The 17,519-nt window shown below is 48.3% G+C and overlaps 1 protein-coding gene across 2 annotated transcripts in view; it reads left to right on the forward strand.

Annotated features, from left to right (window-relative positions):
* Positions 1-17,519, forward strand: part of DTX2 (deltex E3 ubiquitin ligase 2) — a 634,388-nt gene that overhangs the window by 151,347 nt on the left and 465,522 nt on the right. For both annotated transcript variants that reach the window (XM_086954786.1, XM_086954785.1), the window contains exon 2: positions 2,591-3,002. In XM_086954786.1, coding sequence (XP_086810912.1) covers positions 2,690-3,002 — 313 coding nt within the window. In that variant the 5' untranslated portion in view covers positions 2,591-2,689. The remainder of the gene's footprint in view (positions 1-2,590; positions 3,003-17,519) is intronic.

Genomic DNA, 17,519 nt, shown 5'->3' on the forward strand with positions numbered 1-17,519 from the left:
ATTTCTCTTGTACTTACCTTTCACTTTACTCACGCATTGTCTGTCTCCCATTCTCTATCCTTTCATACCCTGTATAGTCTAGTTTTTTTCTTTCCTCGGTTACACTACCTGTCTCTTTCCGTTTTCGGCACCATGTGCTTCTTTTCCAAAACATTCTGTGCTGGACTAGTTGCATATTACATCTAACTTGCCCACTCTCAGGCAGTGGAGCCGAATCAACGCGTGTACACTTTAGCACCGATTAACCACAACTGACATAATGGCTGACACTGCAAGAGTGCAATGGTCCACGACAGTTAATTAAATTCGTAGTTGCCAACATTTGAAAACAAGCATTTGCAATGTAATAGGTCTTGCATTTACGCGACTTTGAGCTATTGGCATTGTAAATGACAATGACTTTTATTTATGTTTTGGTTTTTAAAACATAAATAAAAGACCTTGTCATTTACAATGTCAAGACCTTAAACTCGCGTTCATTACAATGCTAATAGCTCTAACTTTTGCAATGCCGAGACCGTTGCATTGTAAATGCTTTTTTATTTTCTCTATGGGATGGCATAACGCTTTCTATGTAAGAAAAGTGCTCTGACCCATATTGCTGTGTTATGTTCTTTTATTACAAAATGCTAATAAAACATTTAAACCACAAAGAGGGATATTCTTATGCCCTAGAGAATATCCACGATAGGCCAGATCTATACCTCATAAAAGGAATTTACATACAATTAATCTAAATGGTTAGCCAGAAAATCTGAACTGTATCTAGCCTTCCTAGACTTATGTAGGGCACCCCTGTTCTGAAGACAACTCCTATGGTAAACCTCCCATCTTGCCCCAACAATCTAATCAGTGTGACCTTACATGTGAAGACCCTTGTTAATTCCGTTATACCCCAAAGTGTGTAAGCACTATATTTGCCGTTCTATAGTCTATATGCAGCAAACCATGATTGAGTGATTTTGTGTTCCAGACAAGTGTTTCCCAAAATGTGTGTCGCTACCTGATTTTTGGTAGGTCAGGAAAGTCCAAGCAATAAATAAAGATCCCTTAAAATTGTGTTTATTTTCTCACATTTGTGGTGCTTCAAAGCCAGTCAAATCTTCTGACAAATTGCTGCTTCTTCTTTTACCATGGAATTGGTATTTACTTTTCTTTCACTGACTGCAACGCGAGAAGTGAATTATGTGACAATCTTGCTCGATGGAGTACAGGGAGTGTGAAAGGAAAGGCTGTAGGATGAGTTTCTTTGCAACACACAAAATGTAAATACCTGTTCATTAACTGTATGCATTCAGTAGTTAGGAAAGCAAAAAGGAAGCACATTTTATGTGATTCTGTAGTGTACTGGAAACAAAGACTTTATTCGGATCAAAACAAATCAAGACACTTTACTTGGTGATGCACAAATGATAAATATTCACAGAAACCCGATGTCCACGCAATATCATTGGAGTGCTATATAGTTTTATTGCTAAAACTGTAGGTTTGTACAAAGTTAGTGCCCATTTAAATTGAAAATGAGCGGTCTGTAAATGATAGTGGGCTACAGCATGATGCTTTAGTTACTTTCTAAACTCGATCCTCCTCATGTCCATCAAAGGCAGATGGTTCGCAAATGTTTGTCGTTCTAAAAAGTAGTTGTGGCTCTGAAAAGTATGGGAACCTCAGTTATAGACATACAAAACAATTCTATCTTTCCGGATGCATTTATAATTTACATTTCGTAACTTGCATTTTTTTAAATTTCACTTCTATATTTTGTAAATCCCAGTATTGGAGAAATGTAACATTTTTATTGGATATGTTTTAATTATGCAGACATGCATACCTCTATATTTCCTGTTATAATTAACGTACCAAAACAATAAAAAAGGTGCATGTTTGTGGCATGTTTTCGAAGGCACATGATTTATGCCGAGGACTTTACAGGGTTTATACTTCCAAATTCTAGATAAAAATTACACTATTTTGGAGTAAGATATGTATTTACATTCTCAGATGATTTGTGAGTCTTGGTCAATATGCAAGGCTACATACCTTCCGTAAATCCCAAAAGAGAAGCATGGTTACGATTGTAAATCTCAGCCCAGAATGTTAATGGATTGCAGAACATCTGATAAAGCAGAGATATTGGTCACTAGTTGCCAGGTTTGATACATGTTTTCCTCTGTGTCTAGCTTCAGTAACAACGGTTAGACTAGATCTGCTAATCAAACTATTCATTTTCAGTGACTAGCTTATATCTTTCTTATTTGCCCTTCCACTACTACTAGTAAAAACTGCTCCCAAGAGCTCCTTTTAATCTTCTGATAATAGGTATTCTGGCAAATCTAGATTTGCAGGTTGGGTCTCTTATGAACCAGGTAAATATTAGACTGCCATCCAGTGGCGCGCTCCATAGATATGGAGAACTGGACGGCTTTTAGAGAAATGAATGACCTGTTTTGTGATTGTAAGATGGTGATGAAGTATTTGTTATGCAGGGTAAGGATCGCCTGACAATCATAGATGCCTGATGTTATATAGATTACCAATATGCAATTGAACTAAAAATAACAGAAAAAACTATTTTCTTTTTGACTTCCAGCCTTAGAAAATGTCTTGATAAAGAGAACGCGTTGTCCAATACTACTTTAGAATAAATGGCTGTATAACCCTGAAGGAAATCTAACAAGGCTCTTGGAAGATGGCTGCAGGCTCTGCTTCCACTGGAGCTGGCACAGCCGGCAACCCTGGCACACCCAGTTCCTCTTACTATATGCCCTGGCAGTCTGTTCCCATTGTTGTAGCTGTTTGGGAATGGCAGGATGAGTTTGGAAACTGGAGGCCGTACAGTGGGGGAGTGTGCAACTACATAGAACAGTGCCTGCAGTTCCAGCAGCAACATAAGGGGGCATCTGGCAATGCCTCCACCTGCATCTCTCTGGGCCAAGCAGACCCGCAGCTTACACCCTACAGCATCGACATCCCGAGCATGATGCAGTTCCGGCAGGGGACAGGTAAGAATTAATTTTATTGACATTTAGATGCTCACTTATTGACCCACAAACTAAAAAACACAATTTCAAATGAAACATGTAATGCATGCAGAAATATACATACATTTTTGGAAAGGGTATAGAGACGAAAATGTCAAGTCAAGTCAAGTCATAAAATGTATATAGCGCACTACATACCCAGAGGGTCTCAAGGCGCTTAGGGAGGGGAGGAGGATTACTTGTCAAATATCCACGTTTTAAGTTGCTTTCTGAATGCTAGGTGGTTCTGGGTAAGGCGAAGGTAAGTGGGAAGTGAGTTCCATGTTTTAGCTGCCAGGTATGAGAAGGATCTACCTCCCATGGTGGTCTTGTTGATGCGAGGTACAGTGGTGAGGGCTTGGCTGGAAGATCGTAGTTGGCGGGAGGGGGTGTAGAAGGACAGTCGTGAGTTGAGGCATTCTGGTCCGATTTCGTAGAGTGCTTTGTGTGCGTGGGTTAGGAGACGGAGAGTGATCCTCTTATTGACTGGTAGCCAGTGGAGGTTTTTCAGGTGACCAGAGATGTGTTCGTTACGCGGGATGTCTAATATGATCCTGGCTGAGGCGTTTTGGATTCGTTGGAGTTTTTTCTGGAGTTTAGCGGTAGTACCTGCGTAGAGGGTGTTTCCGTAGTCCAGTCGGCTCGTGACCAGAGCGTGGGTGACTGTTTTCCTGGTTTCGTTGGGGATCCAGCGAAATGTTTTTTTGAGCATGCGAAGAATATTGAAGCAGGATGAGGAGACGGCGCTGACTTGTCTGTTCATTGAAAGTGAAGAATCCAGGATAACGCCCAGGTTCCGTGCGTGGTCTGTCGGGATAGGTGCTTTTCCAAGGGCTTTCGGCCACCAAGAGTCGTCCCATGCAGAGGGGGATGTACCTAAGATGAGGACTTCTGTTTTATCTGAGTTCAGTTTCAGACGGCTGTGTTTCATCCTTTCGGCAACTTCTTTCATTCCTTCGTGTAGGTTAGTTTTGGCGGTGCTAGGGTCATTGGTGAGTGAAAGGATCAGTTGAGTGTCATCCCCCTAGGAGATGATGTTGAGGTTGTGTTGGCGGGCGATGGCCGCGAGGGGGCTCATGTATACGTTGAAGAGGGTGGGACTGAGTGAGGATCCTTGTGGTACGCCACAGATGACTTCAGTGGCCTCGGACTCGAATGGTGGAAGGCGGACTCTCTGGGTTCTTCCGGTGAGGAACGAGGTGATCCATTCAAGTGCTTTTCCTTGTATTCCGATGTTTCTGAGGCGTTGTAAAAGGGTGCTGTGGCAGACTGTGTCGAAGGCTGCAGAGAGGTCGAGGAGGATGAGGGCGACTGTGTCTCCATTGTCCAGTAGAGTTCGAATGTCGTCTGTTGCTGCGATGAGGGCGGTCTCAGTGCTGTGTTTTGCTCGGAAGCCAGATTGTGAGGAGTCGAGGGATTTGTTGGCTTCGAGGAAAGCGGCGAGCTGGTTGTTGACAGCTTTCTCGATGACTTTGGCCGGGAATGGAAGGAGCGAGATGGGGCGGTAATTTTTGAGTTCGGTGGGGTCCGCTGTGGGTTTTTTCAGAAGGGCGCTGAGTTCAGCGTGTTTCCAGCTTTCCGGGAAGGTGGCGGAATTGAAGGAGCAGTTAATGACGTCTCGGAGGTGCGGTGCTATGACGGAGTCTGCTTTGTTGAAGATGTGGTGAGGACATGGGTCTGTGGGGGATCCTGAGTGGATGGAGTTCATCAGGCGGATGGGGTCCTCAGTGGAGATTGGGTTCCAGTCGTTAAGGGTGTTCAAGGGGGGTGAATGTTCAGCATATGGTTGGGTGGGTTGGTCTCCGGGTTGGTTGTCGAAGCTGTTGTGGATGTCTGCAATTTTGTTGTGGAAGAATGAAGCTAGGGAGTCGCAGAGGGCTTGAGAGGGGGTGATGTCGTTGGAGTTGGCAGAGGGATTGGTAAATTCCTTGACGATGTGGAAAAGTTCCTTGCTGTTGTGGGCGTTGTTATCTAGTCGATCCTTGAATGCTGTTTTCTTGGCCTTTCGGATTAGTTGGTGGTGTATGCGGGTGGCGTTTTTGAAGGCGTCCTTGGTGCTAGTGGTTGGGTCTTTTTTCCAGGCCTTTTCAAGGGAGCGGCAGAGTTTCTTGGACTTCTTAAGATCATCGTTGAACCATGAGGCCTTCTTGCTGCCAGGTTTGCTTTGACGTTTTTTCAGTGGTGCTAGGATGTCGGCGCTGTTGGATAACCATAGGGTGAAGTTGGTGGCGGCTTGGTCTGGGTTAGAAGAGTGGGCTGGGGTGTTTAGAAGGAGCGATGAGGAGATCTGGTCGATGGTGATTTTGTTCCGGTTTCTTTGCAGAGTTGGTTGGGGGTGGTTGATGGGTTTAGGCTTGTTGTAGGTAAAGTGAACGCAGCTGTGGTCAGTCCAAAGGAGAGCCGTAGTGTGGCTGAGGGAGACGTGATTGCTGGAAGTGAAGATAGGGTCGAGAGTATGACCTGCGATGTGGGTGGGGGAAGTGACCAGTTGTTTAAGTCCGAGGTTGGCGAGGTTGTCCAGCAGGGTGGTGGAGTTGCGGTCGTTGTTCTTTTCAAGGTGAAAGTTGAGGTCTCCCAGAAGGATGTAATCTTTGGAGGGGAGCGCGTGTGGAGTGATGAAGTCCGTGATGTCTTCACTGAATTGTGCGCGGGGTCCTGGTGGTCTGTATAGGAGGGTGCCTCTGAGTGTGGTCTTGGGGTCGATGTGGATCTGGAAGTGAAGGTGTTCAGAGTTGGCGAGATTGACGTCTGAGCTGGTTGAGATGTGGATTGATTTTTTATGGACGATAGCGATTCCTCCTCCTGTGTGGCCGGTACGGTCCTTGCGTGTGATCTTATAGTCTTCAGGGATGGCAATGGTGATGTCTGGGGCGGAGGAAGCGTTCATCCATGTTTCTGTTAGGAAGGCGACGTCTGGAGAGATGGTGTCTAGTAGATTCCATAGGTCAATGGCGTGCCTGTGGACCGATCGGGTGTTGAGAAGGATGCATTGTAGGCGGGTAGGGTCGGGAATCTGAGGTGTGAGCGTAGCGGAGTTGGTGACGGTACCGATGAATTTGCAGGAGTAGCATGAGAAAGGTCCATGGGTGTGTCCAGGAGCGGCTTGGACGCAGTTGGTGGAGCGGCCGGGGTTGAGGGCTAGGAGGGTGGTGGCATCGTAGGTAATGCGGGAGGGCTGGGCAAAGCGAGGGCCAGGGGGTGTGGCGCTGGGCGCGGTCCAGGCGCGGACGGGCGTAGACGGGCTTACCTTTGGCGCACCTTCGGCGCGGATTGGGCGCGGTCGCTGCGCGTGAACGCTGCGCGCGGGAACAACTGTCATATATGGATAGTGGAGGGGGAGGGGCGAGGGCGTCTCAGCTGGGAGGCGGGGCGGGCACACGAGGACGACAACAACAAACAAAATGGAGGCGGAGGGGGGAGCACAGCGGAGCGCTAGAGGCAAACACGCTGACAAAGTCTAAACAGCAGTAAGAAATAAACAGAGCGCAAATGAAGCAAAGCGGTAATCAAGCACACAGCAGGCGAAATGATATGGCAATTTTCAAAGCAATCAAAGCAATGCAGCGCTACGATACCAGATGTCTGCAAGGGACACTGGGAGCGACCACTCAGCCCGTGAGAGAGGAGCGACAATAACCACAGTCTGATCACATGTTTAGTTGTTGCTCCATTTCTGAGAGTGACACCAGGAAAGATGGAAGGACCCCAAACAGTGATGTAATTGAGGGCAGCATGATGAGCTGTACATGATACCACTTACAGTTAACTCTTTTTTCTGATGGCTTGCCACTTGCCTCAACTTTGCTTCATTTGCTGACCAATGTTGCGGCATATAGGTAAACCAGCAACCTTTGACTTGATTCACTCTTTCAAAAGAGCTGTTTTGAGGACCTCTATTGCTTCACTCTTTCTACCGTGAGCAGCTCTGTCATAACCCTAGAGGGCCCATCCCTTTACCATATGTTTGATAGTTTAGTCTCTCCCATGATGTCTGTTTTCAAGGTTTTAAGACATTTGTTCGACCATGAGCTCAGCTATACTTATTACCGGATGGTTCCACCCTCTGTGTGCTCTTGCTTTCTTTTCAGCTAGATCTTTCAGTTTACTCTCCTCTGCCGTGTCTAGCGCTTCCCTCTAGTTTTTTTCTAATAAATGTATAGCTTCCCATGAGGAGAGTGTCTTAATTGTCCCCTCTCATTTCAGGCTGTATCTTGTAGTCTTGGTCTGAAAACGTCCTCTTTCTTAATCAACTCCTTCCTTCTTGTCCTGCTCCGGTCTGTTGTTAAAATTGGGGTGCACACTTTTATCTACGTCGATTCATCAAGTGCAGAGCCCTCTGTTCCACTATCAAGTGTTTTGGGTGCACAAGCCAAAGACCTCACTCTCCTGTCTTAAAAGTGGTCCCTTTCGTAATGTTGCCTTAGTATATCAGCACCGTGGTTAACTTCAGCATCTTCTGCTCACTGGGGCATAATGCCTGATGCTATCTTCTCTTCATCATTACTACTCATTAGATCTCCATGGCTACCCTCCACTGAGTCAAAAGCCAATTCTCTGTGCCACACGACAGACAACATGTATATACCCCAGAAATGCCCAGGCATGCAGAATTCGTTTTCCATTGATCTCACCCAACTGAGGAAGGGAACTGCCCCATGCCCTGCCAACCAACCACAAGGACACAGTGCAGACAGAAAAGCAAACGTGAGAAGAAAGCCGTTCTAAGCCTACTTGACCACCACCCTCAACAACTATTTACAGCTACAACAGAAACCTGTTTTTATAAACTCAAGCAACTACATAGGATTCCCACTTTGGCTTGCCCGAATCCTGTTGCACTTAGGGAAACATACTTAGTTTAGAGCCTCCCTCTGTTATGTGTTTGTGTTCTGAAAAAAAAGTACATATTCATTCATAAACTAGAATAGGTTGCAGCTAGATTTATTATATTTCTACAAAATCCGAAAGCCATAGCTCTGCTTTAAGCAGCCAGTAACAACTTTGTAAAAACAAAATGCATTCCTCACTAACATAACATTTGTACCATTGTTCTAGTTTTGTAGTGTGGACCATTCAGGAAACGTGTGGTGTAACATCATCTTGTCTAAAGCCTGCTAGGCAGACAATCTGGCCTTCGCAGGAAGCTTCTGAAAATAACAGGATGCAACTGTTCAACCAAACCCATTGACCCCTCCACCCTCATTGAAGTTGCAATAAAGGCAGTGGAGCCATCAGAAAACTGATCCATAAGTTACTGAGTGTACATGAACCAGTGATTTGTGTATCCGTATGTGGAGTTGCACGTATCATTGTTGTGTGTGTGTGTGTGTGTGTGTGTTTTCTCTTTAGAAGGTTCTGCTTGCCAGTGTGTACATAGTTGGCTGCTTGCACCCTCTTGTGCATGACCACAAATGTATTAAGCCATCTGTTCCTTACGTCAGCTTGTTTCCTGGAATATATGATGTTACAACGAATTCCGTTGCAACGAATGCCTTTACCACGCATGCGTTACAACGGAATTCGTTCACCACGCATAACATTTTCCACAATTACTAGCGTGGTGACGTCATAGTCGTTAAGAGAAAGCGGAAGTTTATTTTCCGTTTTCTCTTAAACGACGCTGATACCCGACGTGACTCCAGGTGAGTTTCTTTATGGGGGGGGAGACCCCCCCCAACCCCCCCCCCCCCTTTTTTTTTTTACCTTTACCACATATACCTTTACTACAAACCTCGTAGTACAGGTATGCGTGGTAAAGGCTTTCGTGTGTTCGAGGCATGTGGGCTGCTGAATTCATATCTGTGCATAGTCCGCCACCTAGTGTTGGGTCCGGATGATTGCACATTGTTGTCCTGGAAGAGTCTTCGAAGTATCACGAGATAGGTGGCTCCTCCCCTGGACTACAGTGCGCATGGGCATCGCCTCCATCCCCAGATTGTTTTTTTCCGCCATTGGGTTCGGATGTGTTTCGGTTCCCTCTGTCGGAACCGATAGTTGTTCTACTTTTTACTCGAGACCAAAAGGTCTTTAGGCTGGGCGTCGGTATAGTTGCGTACGGGTTTCTTACTGACTCTCAGCTCCGATCTCTTACTGCCCTTCCACGTGCTTTCGACGCGGACGGGCCTACACTACACCCTTTGCTATGGAGCGGACTCCATTCAAGAAGTGTCCGCTGTGTCACTCTAAATATTCACACCTCGACGTGCACCCCGTGTGCAATACATGCTTGTCACCGGATCACCGAGAAGACACCTGCATGGCGTGTTCAAAATTTAGAAGTAAGAAGACTTTAAAGATTCGCCGGGCTAATCGGTTCCAGGCTCAACTGTCGGCTTCGGCACCCCCACCTGATGACATCTTCCAGGAATCTGTCGAGGGAGAAGACGACGTACAAGGGTCGGACTCTGGCCCCGCGTCCGAGGAAGAGACCTACGACGCGGGTGAGGAGGCCTACGACGAAGTCTCCGACGAGGTAGGGGACGACGAACTGGCTTGTGCCACGATGGGAGATAGCTCGGAGGAAGAGCATCCCCAACCAGACTCAGGGGTTACTCCCCGTCATACGGCCCAGGTCGAGGGATCGCCTTCGGGCCTTACCCAAGATCTAACTATGAGTCCTACGTCCCCGCCTCCGGGCCCGGTCACGGACATTTCTAAGAAGAAACCGAAAGTGAAGCCAACTGGTCTCGCACCCTCGGATGCGAAACCGAAACTGAAAGTGGCGTTGGTGAAGAAGGTTCTGGAGGCGTCAACTTCCACGAAACCCAAAATGGCCGACTTGAAGAGCCACGCCAAAATGGCCGACCTGAAGGGCCACGCCAAAATGGCCGACCCGAAGCCCTCTGGGTCGGCGCCGAAGGTGAAGGCCTCCGACGCGGCTGCGTCGGCGCCGAAAGGGGTCGTGGACCCGAAGACGGCTTCGAAGAAGCGTCACGCCGACGGTGCGTCTGGCCATGGGGCGTCGGCCCCGAAAAAGAGGCCTACCGGCGATCGGGCTCTCGTAGATGAGGAGTCGCTCGAGCCGGTTCAGCCCTCGGCATCCCTTACAAGGAAGGTGGGGGAATCCTTACAGCGGATCCGACAGTCCACTGTGGTTCCCGATCAGGACACTGTAGTGCCTAGACCCACGCCGAAGCCTGCTAAAGAACAAACGCCCATTCGTTTTACCCTTCCACCCAAGTCGGCGCCGAAGGCCTTCGCGCCTAAACAGGGCGGACACTCAAAGGAGGTATTGACGCCGAAAGCTGCCTTGGTGGTGTCGAAGCTTCGGCTCCAGCCGCTTGCGGTGGAGGAACGTCGTGAGGTGATCATCGACGCCAACACCGGAAAATTGTCGCTCCTCAAACGAAAGATTACGTCGGAGCCGGCCTTGGAACCTTTTAAGATTCCACTCAAGAACAAGAGGTACTCTGCGGACTCTTCGGCTCTGATGGAACCTCTGTCCCCACAGGCCCTGGAACACTCGCCGACCCATTCCCCCGCGCCTGATGTGGACGAGGAAGATGCCGAGTACACCTATCCTGCGTACTCGGATCCGGAGGAGGAGCATGTGCCCTGGACCGCAGGAGGCGACGCAGACGACCCGCAGTCGGGTCAGGACACTCAACTTTTCGCCGCCAAGACGTCCCCGACAGAGGACTCGGCGGCCTTCAATGCCTTAATAGGGAGAGCTGCAGCGAACCATGACGTCGAACTGCACTCGGACCCCGTGGATGCGGACTTCTTAGTCGACACCTTTTCGGTAGCCGAAAAGCAAGTCAAGACACTACCGATGCTTAAAGGGGTGCTGAAGCATGCACAGGAGGTATTCAAGGAGCCCACCCGGGCGCGGGTGGTCAATCCTCGCATCGACAGGAAATATAAAGCGGCGCCCACGGATCCCACGTACATTAAGGGACACTTGCCATTGGACTCCCTGGTGGTTTCCAACACTCGAAAGAGGGCGAATTCGCAGACTACTGGTGACGCTCCTCCCCCAGATAAAGAGTCCAAGATCTTTGAGGCATCAGGCAAACGCATTGCTGCACAGGCAGCGAACATCTGGAGGATCTCTAACACCCAAGCCCTGCTTGCACGTTATGATAGGGCCCATTATGACACATTAGAGGCCATTCTGCAACACTTGCCTGATCAATACAAGGAGGCGGGGGAGATGCTCATTCAGGAGGGTAAACTCATTACAAATGCATCCATCAAATGTGCCCTAGATGTGGCAGACACTGCCTCCAGGGCTATCAATACAAGTGTGTTACTTAGACGCCATGCCTGGCTTCGAATCTCGGGGTTCAAACCCGACATCCAAACCACAATATTGGGTCAAACAGTGAATCCTGACCATCTGTTCGGCCCTGAGGTGGATGCCTCCCTAGAAAAGATGAAAAAAGATACCGAAACTGCCAAGTCTATGGGGGCTTTACAAAGTCAGCAGTTTCGGGGTGGTTCATTTCGCCGCTCCAATTCAAGAGGCACCTCAAGGGGCTAGGCATCCCAGTCCACACAATACTACAAGGGTAACACCCAGTCCTCGTATAACAACAACAAGGGCAGGGGTGGCTACAGAGGCAATAATATCAAAGGCAGGGGACGTGGAAACAATGCCTCCAGGTCCACCACCACCAACAAGCAGTGACGTCTTGTCACTTCCCCCCGATCACACGACACCTGTCGGGGGGAGACTCCAGCAGTTCCTGCCGGCGTGGAGGTCCATCACCACGGACAGGTGGGTGAGGTCTCTTATCCAGTACGGGTACTGTCTAGAACTTACGTCCATTCCACCGGACATACCGCCAAGAAGCCGTGCTATGTCCGACGAGCACTTGACCTTGTTGCAGCAAGAAGTTCTAGTCATGCTGCAAAAAGGGGCGATAGAGCTCGTTCCATTGCAAGAGCGGGGAACAGGGGTTTACTCCCTGTATTTTCTGATCCCCAAAAAGGACGGATCACTCAGGCCGATCCTGGACCTCAGGCCCCTGAACTGGTACATCAACTCGGAGCACTTCCATATGCTCACATTGCAGCAGGTGCTTCCCCTGCTTCAACAGGGGGACTTCCTAGCTACGCTGGATCTGAAGGATGCCGATTTTCATATTCCCCTGCATCCTTCCCACCGAAAGTATCTCAGATTCACGATCTTAGACCAGCATTACCAGTTCAGAGTCCTGCCGTTCGGGGTCACCACGGCACCAAGAGTATTTACGAAATGCCTAGCGACTGTGGCGGCGCATCTCCGTCGCCAGCACGTCCATGTCTTTCCATACCTAGACGACTGGCTTATTCAGGCAAAGACGGAACAGCAGTGCGTAGACCACGTGTCACGCACCATTCACCTCCTGCACGATCTGGGATTCTCTCTGAACTACCCAAAGTCCCATCTCCAGCCCGCCCACGTGCGACAGTATCTGGGCGCGACAATCGACACTCTGGCAGCCACTGCGCAGCCGAGTTCAGTGAGAATCGCCAGTATCCAGGCGCTGATCCAACGATTCAGACCCCAACACTCGCTTCCAGCGAAGGTGTTCATGCAGTTGATAGGCATGATGGCCTCCTGCATCTCCATTGTCCCGCACGCGAGACTACATATGCGTCCGCTTCAGGAGTGCCTAGCACGTCAGTGGACTCAGGCTCATGGGCAACTGACAGACCTAGTGTTGGTGAGCGGTCGGGCATACAACTCTCTGCATTGGTGGAATCCACAAAACCTTTGCAAGGGCCGACCATTCCAAGAGCCTGTCCCACAGATCATCCTGACGACGGACGCCTCTCTCCAGGGATGGGGAGCGCATGTACTCCACTACACTGTGCAGGGACTATGGACACTTCAGCAAAGGAAGATGCACATCAATGTGTTGGAACTGATGGCAATCTTCATGGCCTTAAAGGCGTTCAAAGTACATCTGTGCAACAAGGTCGTGTTGATCCGGACGGACAACATGACGGCCATGTACTACATCCAGAAGCAGGGAGGTACACACTCTCCACAGCTGTCTCATCTGGCTCAGAGCATGTGGAAGTGGGCCATTCAGAGGAACATCTTCCTCATGGCAGAGCATCTCCCGGGCAAGGACAATCAAATGGCGGATCTGCTCAGCAGGCACAGCCATCAGATGCACGAGTGGGAGATACATCCATCAGTACTCCAACCGTACTTCCAAAGGTGGGGTCATCCAGAGATAGACCTGTTCGCCACAAAGGAGAACGCAAAATGCCAAAGCTTCGCCGCCAGATTCCCACACCCCCAATCACAGGGCAATGCGATGTGGATGAACTGGTCAGGCAGATTTGCGTACGCTTTTCCCCCAGCACCTCTGATACCGCTGGTGGCACGCAAGCTCAGGCAACACTCGATGACGCTCATCCTGGTTGCTCCAACGTGGGCTCGCCAACCATGGTACACCACGTTTCTGGAACTCTCCGTGGTACCGCATCAAAGGCTTCATCTCACTCCCAGCCTTCTGACGCAGAGCCATGGCGACATTCAGCACCCAGATCCGCAACAGCTCAACCTGGCGATCTGGCTCCTGAAGTTCTAGAGTTTGGCTACCTCAATCTTCCTCCCGATTGCATGGACATCATTCGGGAGGCAAGGAAGCCCACTACTAGAGCTTGTTATGCGGCTAAATGGAAGAGGTTTGTCATCTACTGCGTGGACCACAGCATTGACCCGCTAGACGCTTCCATTCAAAACATCATATGTTACCTCTTTCACCTGTATCGTAGTAATCTAGCTTACTCTTCCATCCGCATTCACCTGTCGGCTATGGCAGCATACCTCCAGAATAGGCAGCACCTGTCACTCTTTAAGGTCCCTGCTATCAAGGCTTTTCTGGAAGGACTCAAAAGGGTCATTCCACCAAGGACTCCACCAGCTCCAGAATGGAACCTCAATGTGGTTCTTACAAGGCTGATGGGTCCTCCCTTTGAGCCACTGCACTCTTGTGAGCTCCAGTTTTTAACTTGGAAGGTTGCGTTCTTAGTAGCAATCACATCGCTACGGAGGGTTAGCGAACTGCAGGCGCTCACCATCCAAGAACCTATCTTCCAGGTACATGCTAACAGGGTGGTGCTCCGCACTAACCCTAAGTTCTTACCCAAAGTGGTCTCACAGTTTCACATAAACCAAACAATTGAATTGCTGGTGTTTTTCCAAAACCCAGAGACGCTGGTGGAGCGTATGCTCCACACCCTTGATGTGAAAAGGGCCTTGATGTACTATGTGGACAGGACAAAAGATTTCCGCAAAACCAAACAACTTTTTGTTGCTTTTGCCACACAACACAAGGGAAATGCAATCTCCAAAGCGGGGATCGCTAGATGGATAGTAAAGTGCATTCAGATCTGTTACGCTAAAGCTAAGCGCACTCTCACTATCCCACCGAGGGCCCACTCCACTAGGAAGTTGGGGGCCTCTATGGCTTTCTTAGGTAACATTCCCTTAGAAGACATCTGTAGAGCAGCCACATGGTCTACCACACATACTTTCACTAAGCACTACTGTGTAGACGTGCATTCCAAACAGCAGGCAGCTGTTGGTCAGGCTGTTCTAAAAACGCTTTTTCAGACTGCTGCAGCTGGCACGGACGGCCGCCGTTAATGGAGGGACTGCTATGTATTCTATGCACAGATATGAATTCAGCAGCCCACATGCCTCGAACTGCAAATGCTACTTACCAGTATGCATCTGTTCTTGGCATGTAGGGCTGCTGACATTCATATCGCCCACCCTCCTCCCCGGCGCCTGTAGCAGCTGCAGTATGTATTCATATACACACATATGCTCATAGCATGGTCATCACTCACTTTCTTCACTCCATCTCTGCCAATGGCTAAAAACAATCTGGGGATGGAGGCGATGCCCATGCGCACTGTAGTCCAGGGGAGGAGCCACCTATCTCGTGATACTTCGAAGACTCTTCCAGGACAACAATGTGCAATCATCCGGACCCAACAGTAGGTGGCGGACTATGCACAGATATGAATGTCAGCAGCCCTACATGCCAAGAACAGATGCATACTGGTAAGTAGCATTTGCATAACCACGCATGCGTTGTACTGCATGCGTGGTTAACGATTTCGTTGTAAAGGCTTTGTTGTAATGGCCGTTTCCCGTTTCCTGACTGTTCCTGGTGTATACTTTATGGTAGGTCCATGCTCTTGTGACTGTACATTCATATATAAGAATATGTTTTGATCAGTGTGTGTACCAGTCCACAGGCACAAACCTTTGTACATGTCCTTTGTGTTTGTACTTGTGTGGGTCTGTAGCACGTACGTATGCACAATTATTTGGATGCGTTCTTTCCAGTTGCCATTTCTCCAGACTTGTGACTTAGCAGTAAACCATATTTGCACCATATTTCGCATCCTAATAGAGCACCTATGGCCCTTTATGTCTGTCATTTTCTTCTGTTTGATAGGACATTATGTTTTCTGTACAATTCACGCAACTCTATGCGCGCTTATCTATACCATAAACTTTTTTTTTGCGGTCCTTTGATTTTCCGTATGGACCTTCTGCCTCCCGGTTATTGAAAAGGAGTATACGATTTGGCCTCTTATACCTACATTGGACACTTGTTTTAAAACTAATGGAGCCCACTAAACATTTAGCCATGTGATTTAGTAGAATAGCACTAGAGCATGTTGCAATGTACGTCCAGGCCTAAATCTGACCACATAAGCAAAGTACTTTTCATTACCAATTCTGCCAAAATTCAAAATAAGGCGCTGCACATACCTGAGCTACCACAAACTGTGCAAGTCTCTTGAAACAATACGGAAGAAGTGCCAGCTATCTGTTCACATTGCCTGCTCTTGCAAATGCTACTAACAAGTTCACTCTTTTTCTATCTGATGTGGATTAGCATCTTTAAAAAACGCACACCAGGGATGCTCACAGGGAGCATACTGGTTGGGGGTGGGGTGTGCGGGGAGGGAGAGCAAAAGTGAAAAGTAAAATCATCTGGCTATCCGGTATGTGTGATATCTGCAGTTTCAGAATAAAAAAAAAAAAGGTCTGGGTAAGGACTCCTTTTTTGATTCCCTCAGTACATCAAACTATAGATTGCAAGGCCATCTATGCCATCCGGTGACTAAGCAGTTCATTCTTATTCATGGGACAATGCAACTGTTTTCAGCCCTCTTCACAAGTTCAGCACCACTGAGCGTGGGCCACAAAAGATCTGGAGTTTGTCTTCAAGTCATGCCACATCAAGTAGTTGGAAAAGTTCTCGGCCTCTTGAAAAAGTAAATAAAACTAGGTATTAAACCTAGCAACCTGGACCCTTATATAACCTCTTTTCATAATGCAAGATTTCCAAATATTCCAGACTACCTGCATTTCAAGCTACCTTTTACTTTGGTCTTGTGACAATCTATGTACACATGAGGTTAGCCATCCTCCTAGGCACCCTCTCCATTTTCGCCTCTAATATTACTTTTGGCGTTCGCCATCAGCCTCTGCGCTGTAGGCATTAACAGTTTCTGCCATAGGCAGCATGATGGCTTCAGATAAGGGGTACCTCCTTGTGAGGAGGACCCCAAGAGTAAGACCCTGAACTCTTGTTACCCTGCCTGGAAACCGAAGATACTGCGGACATCGGAAAGCCAGGGGACGGAAAAGGTTAATATCTTACTCCCGACCTCTTTCTTGCAGGAAGAAGAAAGTGGCTTTAAGGATAAGGACCAATCAGGAAGGAGAACCAAGAAGGAAAAGGCAGAGATGGAAGACACGGCGGCAGCCAACGAGGAGGAGGTCGGAGGATACATTGAGGGGGAGCAGCATGATGCCGAAGAAGAGAAGCAGAAGAAACCCAGAGAAAACGCTACAACTAAGGAATCGAGAACCAGGACAATGGAGAGGAGTGGAGTGAGGAGTGGTGGATTTCCCCTCCCCCAGGAGGTGCGAAAATGCCTCCATAGCTCAGGAGTGCTGTGGCTAGGACTGTGAGTGAACCGGGCAAAGTGAGGGCACCAAACTAGAAGGAGAGGGATTATCAAAGGTACGGGAAGGAAGTTCAGGGGTGTTTATATTGCACCAAAGTAAGCTGCCTGTTGACATTTCTTTTGTGAGGGTATTTCTTGGTTTCTACCATTTTTTTTTCTTTACCGTTTACCAATGTCTTGGGGCATTACTCGTCTCTAGTGACACTCTTCCTGATTTCTTGAGTGACTGGAATTAGGTTTTCCCCACTGAAGGAGGGGGTGGTGTGGAAGGAATTGTTAAGCCCGGGGCCACGTTAACTAGGCATCGGCACCCTCTTCATGCACAACGTGGCGTGGCGACGGACCATATCCCATTTTAGGGACTAGGAATTTTCCCAGGAACCAGAGTCTCACCGTCCTGTTTTGTTCTTTTCCTCTCGAGCAAACTGCGGGACGGACAGCTGAAGGGAATCACCAGGAAGCTGTAAAATACAACAGAAGAGGACCTCCAACCACCCACGAGGACATCAACTCCAGAAGAACTCTTGATTTTTTTTTCTATAAATTACAAATAAACCG

This window comes from Lissotriton vulgaris, chromosome 2_1 (genome assembly GCF_964263255.1).
Source record: "Lissotriton vulgaris chromosome 2_1, aLisVul1.2, whole genome shotgun sequence".
Classification (NCBI taxonomy): Eukaryota; Metazoa; Chordata; class Amphibia; order Caudata; family Salamandridae; genus Lissotriton; species Lissotriton vulgaris.